Source organism: Dendrobates tinctorius, unplaced genomic scaffold (genome assembly GCF_039654945.1).
Source record: "Dendrobates tinctorius isolate UK_male_01 unplaced genomic scaffold, ASM3965494v1 ptg000018l, whole genome shotgun sequence".
Taxonomy (NCBI): domain Eukaryota; kingdom Metazoa; phylum Chordata; class Amphibia; order Anura; family Dendrobatidae; genus Dendrobates; species Dendrobates tinctorius.
In genome coordinates, this window is record NW_027361686.1 from 8,253,439 (window position 1) to 8,266,605 (window position 13,167).

At 42.3% G+C, this 13,167-nt stretch overlaps 1 protein-coding gene across 4 annotated transcripts in view; it reads left to right on the top strand.

Moving 5' to 3' along the window:
• NECTIN1 (nectin cell adhesion molecule 1) overlaps nt 1–13,167 on the top strand; it is a 542,625-nt gene that overhangs the window by 98,519 nt on the left and 430,939 nt on the right. For all 4 annotated transcript variants that reach the window (XM_073566434.1, XM_073566431.1, XM_073566433.1 and 1 more), the window contains one exon: nt 9,457–9,807. In XM_073566434.1, the coding sequence (XP_073422535.1) occupies nt 9,555–9,807 (253 nt within the window). In that variant the 5' untranslated portion in view covers nt 9,457–9,554. The remainder of the gene's footprint in view (nt 1–9,456; nt 9,808–13,167) is intronic.

Consider the following 13,167-nt stretch of genomic DNA (forward strand, 5'->3'; position numbering starts at 1 on the left):
CTGGAAGACCCATGACCTCTGAGGGAGACCCAGCTTTCTAACACTGAGCCCTACATTATGCTGCAAAATTTGTTGGTAGTCTTCTGACTTCATTATGCCATGCACATGGTCAAGCAGTCCAGTGCCAGAGGCAGCAAAGCAACCCCAAAACATCAGGAAACCTCCGCCATGTTTGACTGTAGGGACCGTGTTCTTTTCTTTGAATGCCTCTTGTTTTCTCCTGTAAACTCTATGTTGATGCCTTTGCCCAAAAAGCTCTACTTTTGTCTCATCTGACCAGAGAACATTCTTCCAAAACGTTTTAGGCTTTTTCAGGTAAGTTTTGGCAAACTCCAGCCTGGCTTTTTTATGTCTCTGGGTAAGAAGTGGGGTCTTCCTGGGTCTCCTACCATACAATCCCTTTTCATTCAGATGCCGACGAATAGTACGGGTTGACACTGTTGTACCCTTGGACTGCAGGGCAGCTTGAACTTGTTTGGATGTTAGTCGAGGTTCTTTATCCAACATCCGCACAATCTTGCGTTGAAATCTCTTGTCAATTTTTCTTTTCCGTCCACATCTAGGGAGGTTAGCCAGAGTGCCATGGGCTTTAAACTTCTTGATGACACTGCGCACGGTAGACACAGGAACATTCAGGTCTTTGGAGATGGACTTGTAGCCTTGAGATTGCTCATGCTTCCTCACAATTTGGTTTCTCAAGTCCTCAGACTGTTCTTTGGTCTTCTTTCTTTTCTCCATGCTCAATGTGGTACACACAAGGACACAGGACAGAGGTTGAGTCAACTTTAATCCATGTCAACTGGCTGCAAGTGTGATTTAGTTATTGCCAACACCTGTTAGGTGCCACAGGTAAGTTACAGGTGCTGTTAATTACACAAATTAGAGAAGAATCACATGATTTTTCGAACAGTGCCAATACTTTTGTCCACCCTCTTTTTTATGTTTGGTGTGGAATTATATCCAATTTGGCTTTAGGACAATTCTTTTTGTGTTTTTTCATTTAAGACAAATTAAATGAAGATAATAATACCAAAGAATTTGTGTTTGCAATCATTTTCAGGAAGAAACTGAGTATTATCTGACAGAATTGCAGGGGTGTCAATACTTTTGGCCACAACTGTAGCAATATTGCAATATATTCTTAAGCCCCCGTTACACACTGCGATATCGCTAGCAATATCGCTGTAAAGTCATCGATTTTGTGACGTTGCAGCGATATTGCTAGCGATATCGCTGCATGTGATACTTACCTCCGACCGGCTCCCCCGCTGGTTATCGCTGATCGCGCGAGAAGCTCCAGGACCATTTCTCGTCGGCCACTTCCTGCTGTGCTTCCTGTGGCGCCGACGAGTGACGCATGGACGCGGGCGGGAGGACGCAGGATCGCCGCGTCTGACAGGTAAGTAGCGATCCCCGACCCCTGCGATGTCACTGATGAGATCTGCCTGTGTGGCAGCTCACTAGCGACCACCTAGCGATGCACCAGCGATCCTGACCGCGTCATATCGCTGGTCGGGATCGCTGGTGCATCGCTATGTGTAACGGTACCCTTAGTCTTGACCATAGACTTACAGCCCATTGATAACATCATTGGTGACGGTCCTATTTTTCTTTATCTAAGTTACTTCTTTCTCTCTTCATTTATCTCACTATGATTACCAGTGGGTAAAAGGAGTAGAGCCGTGTGTCATTACAAACACCCCTACAGCTGCAGCTCTCACCCCACGGCACTGTCAGTATGTAGAAAGGGGGTATAGCATCTTCGCATGCGCTGTTGAATGTTCCTCGTTAAGAATGATCAAAGACTCTAGTTAATAACTAAAGTCTTCATTTCTTCACAAGGAGCCACAGTAAGCATAATTATATTATCACACAGTGGCAAATGAAATGCTTTGATGGCAGTTCACACTACATGGTATAGTATGCTTTATGGTTGCAGAGCAAATTTACAAATGTGCAGTAAAGAAAGGTTACTAAACAAAGATGCACTGCCATCAGTCTTTATCCTCTTAATATATTGCAGTCATCATATTATATAGCACTGTGCAGTTACAATTGTTAATTTTGCCCTTCTACCCTGATAATTCTTCTCTTTTCCATTAGGCCTATGACATCACATGATTATAAACAGACTAGCTGAATCCTCCTAAGCTCCATGGCAGCGCAGCTCTACCTCATCTTCAACTCCTGACCCAGCTGCTCCGCTCCTCCCCCTGCCAGAGACTTTGCAGTGATGTAGAATTGTAGTTCTAATGCTGACTCATGCAGGGAAAAGAGACTTCCTGTTTCTGCTTAGAGGTTAGAAGGACAGAGCTAGTCTGTTTTTAAACATGTAATGTCATAGACCTAAGGAAAAAAGAGAAGAATTAACTGAGTAGAAAGGCAAAGTGAGCAATTGTAAGTACACAGTACTAAATAATATGATGATTGCAATATATTAAGAGGATAAAAAAAATTTGATGGAAGGAGGAGTGCTTCTTTTATTTTAATAACTTTTTTAGTGGTTCTTCATTTGAACTGTGAAATGCAATGCTAGTCCACTGAGAGTCAGGTTGCAGCAGCAGCAGTGGACCACTTCTTACTATCCTTCAGTGTAAACATGCATCTTTGGACAGGTTTCTACTCTATTTTGCTTTTCTCAATGTTATATTTCTAGAAGTTCTAGTGCCAACAATTTGAAGTAGCATTCCTAAAAGTCTATGTCGACCCTTTAACGTACCTTGTCACATGACTTGGGATAAAAGCCAAACCAGAATCTCAATTTGGAGACACTGTGTTTTGGGGTACTGCCCTTATTGGTGCAAAGTGTGAGATCTGGTTTGGCTGTGTGAGAGGCGTCTGACCGATATCCAAGAAGTATCTTTTCTCCTGACACCTCTCACAGCCAAACCTGATCTTTGCACTGACGAGGGGCAGTACCCTGAAACACAGTGTCTGCAAATTGAGATTCTGGTTTGGCTTCTATCCTAAGTCATGTGACAAGACTCATTAAAGGGTCGACCTTGACTTTTAGGATTGCTACTTTCAATAGGTGGCACTAGAGTTCTAATCCTCTTCCTCTCTGAAAAGACAATTTGCATATATCCCAGAGGAGCATTGTGGCTTTAAGTCCCCTCATCTTGGCATGCTTAGCATGTCATTCTCCGCAAGGAGAAATGATACTTCTGAGAAGCACAAGAGAAACTATTCTGCAGCACATGACTGCAAGAATGCTAATCATATACATGTGTCCATGTGGTCTCGTGAGCGGCCACTTTCACGGTAAATCATGACAATATTTGCATAGCACGCTATCACAATAGAATGAAGGCTTTTTTTTCTCAGCCATGCCTGTGTACTGTTAGTCACAGTTGCTGCTAGCCTCTCACAGATCAGCCTGTCCATGCTCACTAGGGCTTAGTTACAATACTAACTCAATGATGACTTTCCATAGAGCTTTATATATTGCTCAACCCTTATAGACCTATCAACGCTGATCTCTCCCAGGGCAATAGTATTCTCAGCTGATACCACTATGATGACAGTGGTCACAGTTCACTTACCATCTGGTAAAGTGTGACAATATCTAGGTCTTGTTGTGTGGTACTACTGCAAAGGCAATGGCAGTCCTTCAAATCCCTGTAGAACTCCAGTAAACCTACTACATGGCATTTCTTATAAAACGTCCATACTCACTCTGGCCACTGGTTACCAACTCTCTCACAATACACAAGCCTAACACTGGCCAACAACCGGTTCTCCAGGCACCTGACCTCACAGTCTAAGCATGCATTGCACTTTCTGCTGCCGAGGTTTTTTAGTCTAACAATTTTCCCAAAGGGCTGTTGCACAGAGCTGCAACACTCACACAAAGCAGCGTATAACACTTCTTGGCGTCCACTGAAACTGACTACACCTTGTGCAGGCATTACCATGGCACTAACCTAGTCTAGCACTCTTCTACCCTGTGTGCTCAGCAAGTACCACCTGCAAAGTGCCATCCTGAGACTTTTTTTTACAGTCTCAAGATGGATAAATTGCTGTTCACAGTTTCTCCTTCCTAACATTTCTTCCAGTTTAATTGTGGTATGTGCTATTCTGACACTCACCTGCATTCAGTGTTGCAGGTGCTGACACTGGCTGTCTCATAGTACCATAGGGCTATGGAGGCACAGCCCAATTTCCCCTGGCTAAAGTTACAAGCTGATAAGACTGTTTGTTCTGTGTGGAGCCTGCAATGTCCTCTACTTGCTCCCTGTGCACACCACTAGTCACTGACATCTTGCCAAGGATCGCTGTGTACGCCCCACCTGACATCACCATTCAAAGCTCACTGGTGGCTGAGCCATTGAAAGCGCAGACAGGATATCTCTGTTGGACTGGACTGTAGCAGAAAGTAAAGAAATAGAGGTCACATCACCATATGTGACGGCTCAGTTTCTTATTATAGTCTTTGCTTTAATAATCTATGTGTACAGGAAAACCCCTTTAATCTCTCATCTCTTCAACTGAATCTCTCGGGGCTGAGTCAGAGCCCAGCATGTACCTATAAAACTGAAGCCTTTGTATCAGTCTCCCTTGAGACTCCTCTTCCTCGGGAGATGCTCTTTGTCTAAAGCCTCGTTCTTTTCTCGTCTAAGCAAGTTGTTTGTCTGCCAGTTGTGATTTTGGCCTCACGGCAACATTTAGTGGCAATAGTTAATATTGTAATTAAAACACTAAGGCTGTGTGCACACATTGCATTCTTGCTGCATCTTTTTTTCTGCTCCGTTTTGTCACAAAACCTGAAGGGTTTCCTGATGCCAGAAAATTTAAAAGTGAATGAAAACCCTCCAGTCTCATGCACACGTTGCTTATTTGTGACTTGCAGTCAATTCATTCCGTGTTATTATTCCAGATACTAATGAGTGAGCAAAAGCCGCAACAAAAACGCATGTAAAAAAAAAAGTGTCAAAAACGCGTGTATTTTACATTGCTTTTTCCTGCCGAGAGATGCAGAAATGTCTGCACCAATTACTTGCCCCTTACCGTGTGCACATGGTCTCATGTAGTAAATGACATCCAGACGTTACATGGAGAGATAAAAGATTAGGACTGGATGGCTGTGCGGATATGGAACTACATACATGGATGGATGTAGCGGATGTTCTTATTAGACTGCACATTGTAGAATCGGACTGAAGGAAGAAGAACCGTGAAAGTACACGGGTGCAAACATTTAGAATATGTGTTAAACCTTCTGTTCCTCAAAGTCCCCCCCTTTTACTCTGATGACTGCTTCATAGCCCCTTGGCGATCTGTCAAGCAGCGTCACCCGTAGTCACTTGGATTAACTTCCAATGAATGACTATGGCTCGTCAACAGTTCGTTTGTGAAGTGGCCAATCCTATTCTACAATTTTTGCTGCCTTCAGTCTGAATCTACAATGTGCACATTCCGACAAGAACAAGGAAAACCACTCTGTGAACAGGGAACCAAACGGACGGGTACTTTATCTGTGCGAGTATTGGAGCAATATGTTGACATGGACAAAAGACAGGTATTTTATGTAGGATAGCGATTAAATGATATCCTAATATTATCACACTAGGGTGGGTTCTTCCATGGCTGCTCTGAGGGTCCCAGCCACAGCTAGATTTGTAAACTGTATCCCAATGGAATAATCCCACTGACAATGAGTGAAGAGTCATGGCAATGGAGAAACACACACCAGTCAAATGAGAGGACAGCAACAATCATAAGTACATGAAATATGAAAGGGATTTATTATTTGTGTGGACATGTGCTTAATTATGCAATGAATATTTCATAGGCTGTGGTGGAGAGGCTAGCGAAGTGTGGAATTACACAGGGGGTGGAAGGAGCCGAATCCGGCAATAGATTGGATTGGGGATTTCTATAGAACATAGCGAAAGCACAGTTCATATATTCAGTTTATTGGATTCAGCAATCATCGTGTGAGTACAGGAACAATAGTGCAGAATCAATAGGAGAAGAATGAGAATGGTTATTATACCTGGAGACGAGCAAAGGAACAGACCTGAGAGCAAACTGCAGCTGGATATCACCACAGTGCGGCAGCCTCCTGTTACTGGCACTGACACTGCCATGACTATGGGTACCGCAGTATGGCACCCCTTCATTTTACCTATGTTAGGATGAAAGTGAAATTGCACAGGACTAGTGTTAGTGTGACTAACGTTGCAGGGATTTGGCCATGATCTGCTTTCCATTTAACCGTAGGAGAATCATTCCTGATTCTAGAAAGTCATATTTTAATGGCATGTTGCATTGTTCTCAATGTGACATCTTAGTGATGTGTGGCAGCCAAGAATTATATTTGTCAAAAGGGCAGATTTTATATAACAGCAGTATGATGTAGGGATGGAGACCCTGATTCCAGTGATGTCACTTTGTTTCATGAGTGCAGCAGTTGTGATATGATCATAGTTTTCTCTGCTGCAGATCTAGCAGAGCACAGTGGCAGCTCTGTCTATAATCCCCCTCTCATCACTCATTAGCATTTTTCTGTGTACAATGTGTATTGTTAGCTGCTGATCAGTTCTGGGGTCAGGGTTGGACTAGGGTGCACAAGGCCATTTGTCCTCTTGTGATAATCTCCTGCTGATAAAACACTGCAACACACAGACCAGTAAGTGACAAATCACTCTAATCAGGGTCTCTGCCCCTACATCTGTTAAATTACATAGCAGAAACCTGGTGAAATATTCCCTTGAATAGACCAGCTAGAGTTTGCAAAGTATGGAGCTTTATTTCAATGTTACGTTGTTAAAAAGTATGCAATGTAAGTATTCGCTCAGCTTCATGCTTTGGAGGGGTGAGAGGTAAGTGGCTCATGTTGCTGACTGAAGGTCATCTTCCCACCATGTGCCACCAGCAACATCATTTTCTTTTGTTCTGAAAAATAATTTGTTAACGGGTAAATGCATTTTTCAATGTATAACATAGATTTCCAGAATCCAGAAGCGATCATCCTGTTACTGTCCAGTACCCGATAATCACATGGCTGCTGGAGTTTACTGGCAGTGCTGTGACCGGAGGGTTGTGGAGCGCTGACTAGTACATTAGTGAGGGATCTGTTAGGACTGAATATGGCAACCAGTGTTATGGACTGTGGCCGACGTGGCATGACCAATTATTATGGAATTCTACCTTGTAATCCCTTCTGATGTGTCTGTGTTGCATTTTCTATGTAGGTGACCTATTCTTGTGCCAAGTGCGGTATATAATCTGTGATATGAAAAAGAGCCAAATCATTTATTTACATGACTTGACTTCAAATTTTACAAGTAAACTATGTATAATTAACCCCTTAGTGATGGAGCCAATTTGGTACTTAATGACCAGGTCAATTTTTGCAATTCTGACCACTGTCACTTTATGAGGTCATAACTCTGAAACGCTTCCATGGATCCCGGTGAATCTGACATTGTTTTCTCGTGACATATTGTACTTCATGTTAGTGATAAAATTTCTTTGATATGACTTGCGTTTATTTGTGAAAAAAATGGAAATTTGGCAAATTTAGAAAATTTAGCAATTTTCAAACTTTTAATTTTTGTATCCTTAAATCAGAAATATGTCACACAAAATACTTCATAAGTAACATTTCCCACATGTCTACTTTACATCAGCACAATTTTGGAAACCAAATTTATAAATCCACACACCCAAACGTGACATCATTCTAAAAACTTCACCCCTCAAGGTGCACAAAAGCCACTTTCAAGAAGTTTATCAACCCTTCAGGTGCTTCACAATAATTAAAGCAATGTTGAAGGAAAAAATCTACATTTTACTTTTTTCACAAAAAATTTTACTTTGAAACCAATTTTTTTTTATTTTTCCAAGGGTATCAGGAGAAAATGGACCACAAAATTTCTTGTGCAATATCTCCTGAGTATGCTGATACCCCGTATGTGGGGGAAAGCCACTATTTGGGTAAATGGCAGAGCTCAGAAGGCAGAGGAGCACCATTTGACTTTTTGAATGTAAAATTGGCTGAAATCAATGGTGGGCGCCATGTTGCGTTTGGAGAGCCCCTGATGTACCTAAGCAGTGGAACCCACCCAATTCTAACTCAACCCTAACCCTAATCCCAACCCTAACCATAAACCTAACAACAACCCTAACACACCCCTAATCCTAACCCAAATTGTAACCACAACCCTAACTCCAACACAACCCTAGCCCCAACCCTAACTCCAACCCTAACACTAACCCTAACACTAACCCTAGACCCAACCCTAACCCAACCCTAACCCTTGCCCAACCGTAACCCTAACTCTATCCCCAACCCTAACCTTAGCCCCAACCTTGACCTTAGCCCAACCCTAACCCAACCCTTTTACCTAACTGAGGGGGTGATAAAGGGGGTTTGATTTACTATTTTTTTTTATTTTGATCACTGTGATAGGGGACCCTATTTCTCTCTCCTCTGATGTGCTAGATCATATTAGAGGAGAGAGAAATTAAATGGGAAATCTGACTTTTTTTTTGCGACCGCAACACCTGGGTCAATAGCCGAGACCCCGGAGAATTTCCGACGCTGGGGGGCGCTAATCACATTTCTCAGCGCCATTAAAAAGCTATGCTGAGGAAATAAGTACCCTTCTCTGTAGCTGTTAAAAGATGAATCGGTGGTCGTTAAGGGGTTAATATAGCTCATGTTCCATTATTGAGCATTATTCCATTAATTTTTTTAAAATTTATTTATTTTTCTTTCATTTTCTTGCATCATGCCAGTGCCTTCTCTATATATTTTTTATTCTGCATTTGTGGTTTTACCTGATGAATTGTTCTTTCTGTATTTTACCCACACCTGATGATTATGTTGTTTTTAAATGATCATGTGATTTTCTATACGTGTGTCTATTGGAGGATTTCTGGTTAAATGTCTTTGATCAGTTAGATTTCAGCTCTGACCAAAAGCGCCATGTGCGATTGAAATTTGTTGCTGCCATGCTGACCTTTTACTGATTTTTGTGCACCTTCTCCTATCAAATAAAAAGCTTTTTGGCCAAAAATTTTTGCAAGCTGGATCAACCCTTCCTTTCATCCACATATAATTAAAGGGACTGTCCAGGACTGCAAAAAGCATGGCTACATTTGTTAAAAAAGTGCCACTGCTGACCATATTTGTAACTTGTTTCTATTCAGTTCAATGGGTTGAGTACTAGACACGACACAAGGATATAGGGGCTGTTTCTAAAAGAAAGCAGCCATGTTTTTCGAATTTTAGACATCCCCCTTTAAAGGAGTCATGTGGTTTCTCTGTAACTTTTGGGTAACATTGCTGCAGGATATGAATACTGTGCATGTGTTGTCTCGTGATATACTATGACACAAGTGACCACATTTATATATCTATCCATATGTTGTATCTCTTTATGCATTTTATTCTTGGTTTTGGACATATTAATCTGAAATATGTTTTTGTCTCTTCCTTCTTTTTAGGTGTTCATTCGCAAATAGTACAAGTAAATGACACAGTATCGGGATATATTGGCACGGATGTCATACTTCATTGTAGCTTAATCAATCCTCAACCTAACATGAAGATCACTCAGGTTACATGGCAAAAATCAACAAATGGCACTAAGCAAAATGTGGCTATTTTCAACCCCTCCATGGGCGTTTCTATCCTCTCTCCATACAAAGAACGCGTGGTCTTCCAGAATCCCTCTCACCGTGATGGCACCATCCAAATCAGTCGGCTACAGTTAGAAGATGAGGGGGCGTACATTTGTGAATTTGCAACTTTTCCAACTGGAAACCGCGAGAGTCAGCTCAACCTCACTGTACTTGGTAAGATTATCCTTATTGTTAGAGGAATTATCAAGTCTTATGGTATTGATTTACCTATCCTTAGGGCTGTGGAAAAAAAGATTATTATTAAGTAGCGGGCATGATCTGCGTCCAGACATATATTTGGTATACAGGATCTTTTTTTTGCTCCTCTGAATATGAGTTGTTCTGCAGCACTCGGCAGCAGCAGCTACACATAGAAAATAATTGTGCACTGCAGCCAACTGACACTGTCATAGTTTATAACAGCTGATTGATGGAGGTGCTGGGTTCCAGGCACCGAACAATGTGATGTTGATGACCTATCAAATGATAGGAGGACCCCTTTAATTATCAATCATGATTATCCTATGTACTAGTTCGCCAATTATGCCTGGACCTACAACGCAAAACTATTCATCACAGTTTCCAGAAATTTTCTCTGTACAGGTATAGAGCAAAAATCACCGTAGTAGCCTCTGTACTTTTTAGTGTATTAAAATATAACCTTTATTTATAGATTAAGAATACCAAAATTAATGTGACAAAACACAAAAACAAGGAACCACCATCACCCTTTTAACAATAAAGGATAGGAACCAGGGATTGTGCCTGATCCTACCAAGTTGCTATACTTTTCCTGATTAACTGCAGAGGTTGGCACCCTGTGACCCCGCTCCTTGACGGCTGTCCCTTCTACCCCTACAAAGCCCTGTAATGATAAAGGGGGAGGAAGGGAGAATATATGGTTTACTCTGAAACCTAAAGTCTAGACACTTTAATAAGATAAGTGAGGGTCTTGCTCAAAATATAACAATTTAATAAGAGAAGTGAGCGTCCTGCCTACAAGAGCTTATCATACAAACAGGTCAGATTTTACCGGGACAACCTAAGAACAATCCTGATCACAAAAGGGCCGGAGTAGCAAAGCCACTCCCATGAGGGCTTATTTGGGGGCATTCACAGGACTTGGGTGCATTTTAAATGTCTTGAATTTTGCATTCTAAAGGTTGGTGAGTGATATTAACAGTGTATAGAATGTGAGATTAGCTAGAAATGCCGTATGTGTGCACAATACAGACTTATAGTGCAGCTGAAGGACGTCCGCTGCACACATCGATAGGAGTCAGCTGTGATTGTAAGTTCTTCAGCCCCAGCAGCTATAACACAAGGTCAACATGAGCTCATTTCTTTGGGTTTAGGAATCTGGATTGTAATGAACAGACCACAGCTGACTTACAGATGTCATAATTCCTATTATACAATATCTCAACACATTTAATCTTAGTAGAAAATCACAGCCGCACCCGACAGGCTAGAATCTCTGAATGGAAAGTATGATGGAAGTCTAGAAATAAACAAAGTCATTAAATCTCCTCATTCATTGAATGTTTACCTCACAAAGCGGCCTTGGACATTATTCAGGGCTTTATACTCTAGCACTGACATTGTTATACCTCAGAGATAAAGGGTTGTCCAGGATTTGAAGAAAGTTGCCTAAAGGCCCCTTTACATTTAGCGATGCACCAGCGATCCCGACCATGATACGACCCGGTCAGGATCACTGGTGCATCGCTAAATGGTCGCTAGTGAGCTGCCACACAGGAAGATCTCACAGCGATGCAGCAGCGGTCGTTACTTACCTTTCAGACGCGGCGATCCTGACGTCCTCTCGCCCGCGTCGCTCATCAGCGCCAGCAGGAAGCCCAGTAGGAAGCGCCCGACGAGACATGGAGCTGCGCGATCAACGACAGACAGCGGGGGAGCCGGTCAGAGGTAAGTATCACACATAGCGATATCGCTAGCGATATCGCTGCTGTGTCACCAAATCGGTGATGCTTTAGCGATATTGCTATGTGTAAAACCCCCTTTAGAGCTGAATGTGGTAAAAATTAAAAGAATAATACGAGGCATTATTCACCGTCTCCACAATGACGTTACATCCATGCCCGACAGCCAATCATATACAGTGGGGCAAAAAAGTATTTAGTCAGTCAGCAATAGTGCAAGTTCCACCACTTAAAAAGATGAGAGGCGTCTGTAATTTACATCATAGGTAGACCTCAACTATGGGAGAAAAACTGAGAAAAAAAAATCCAGAAAATCACATTGTCTGTTTTTTTTTCATTTTATTTGCATATTATGGTGGAAAATAAGTATTTGGTCAGAAACAAAATTTCATCTCAATACTTTGTGATATATCCTTTGTTGGCAATGACAGAGGTCAAACGTTTTCTGTAAGTCTTCACAAGGTTGCCACACACTGTTGTTGGTATGTTGGCCCATTCCTCCATGCAGATCTCCTCTAGAGCAGTGATGTTTTTGGCTTTTCGCTTGGCAACACGGACTTTCAACTCCCTCCAAAGGTTTTCTATAGGGTTGAGATCTGGAGACTGGCTAGGCCACTCCAGGACCTTGAAATGCTTCTTACGAAGCCACTCCTTCGTTGCCCTGGCGGTGTGCTTTGGATCATTGTCATGTTGAAAGACCCAGCCACGTTTCATCTTCAATGCCCTTGCTGATGGAAGGAGGTTTGCACTCAAAATCTCACGATACATGGCCCCATTCATTCTTTCATGTACCCGGATCAGTCGTCCTGGCCCCTTTGCAGAGAAACAGCCAAAAAAGCATGATGTTTCCACCACCATGCTTTACAGTAGGTATGGTGTTTGATGGATGCAACTCAGTATTCTTTTTCCTCCAAACACGACAAGTTGTGTTTCTACCAAACAGTTCCAGTTTGGTTTCATCAGACCATAGGACATTCTCCCAAAACTCCTCTGGATCATCCAAATGCTCTCTAGCAAACTTCAGACGGGCCCGGACATGTACAGGCTTAAGCAGTGGGACACGTCTGGCACTGCAGGATCTGAGTCCATGGTGGCGTAGTGTGTTACTTATGGTAGGCCTTGTTACATTGGTCCCAGCTCTCTGCAGTTCATTCAATAGGTCCCCCTGCATGGTTCTGGGATTTTGCTCACCGTTCTTGTGATCATTCTAACCCCACGGGGTGGGATTTTGCGTGGAGCACCAGATCGAGGGAGATTATCAGTGGTCTTGTATGTCTTCCATTTTCTAATTATTGCTCCCACAGTTGATTTCTTCACTCCAAGCTGGTTGGCTATTGCAGAATCAGTCTTCCCAGCCTGGTGCAGGGCTACAATTTTGTTTCTGGTGTCCTTTGACAGCTCTTTGGTCTTCACCATAGTGGAGTTTGGAGTCAGACTGTTTGAGGGTGTGCACAGGTGTCTTTTTATACTGATAACAAGTTTAAACAGGTGCCATTACTACAGGTAATGAGTGGAGGAAAGAGGAGACTCTTAAAGAAGAAGTTACAGGTCTGTGAGAGCCAGAAATCTTGATTGCTTGTTTCTGACCAAA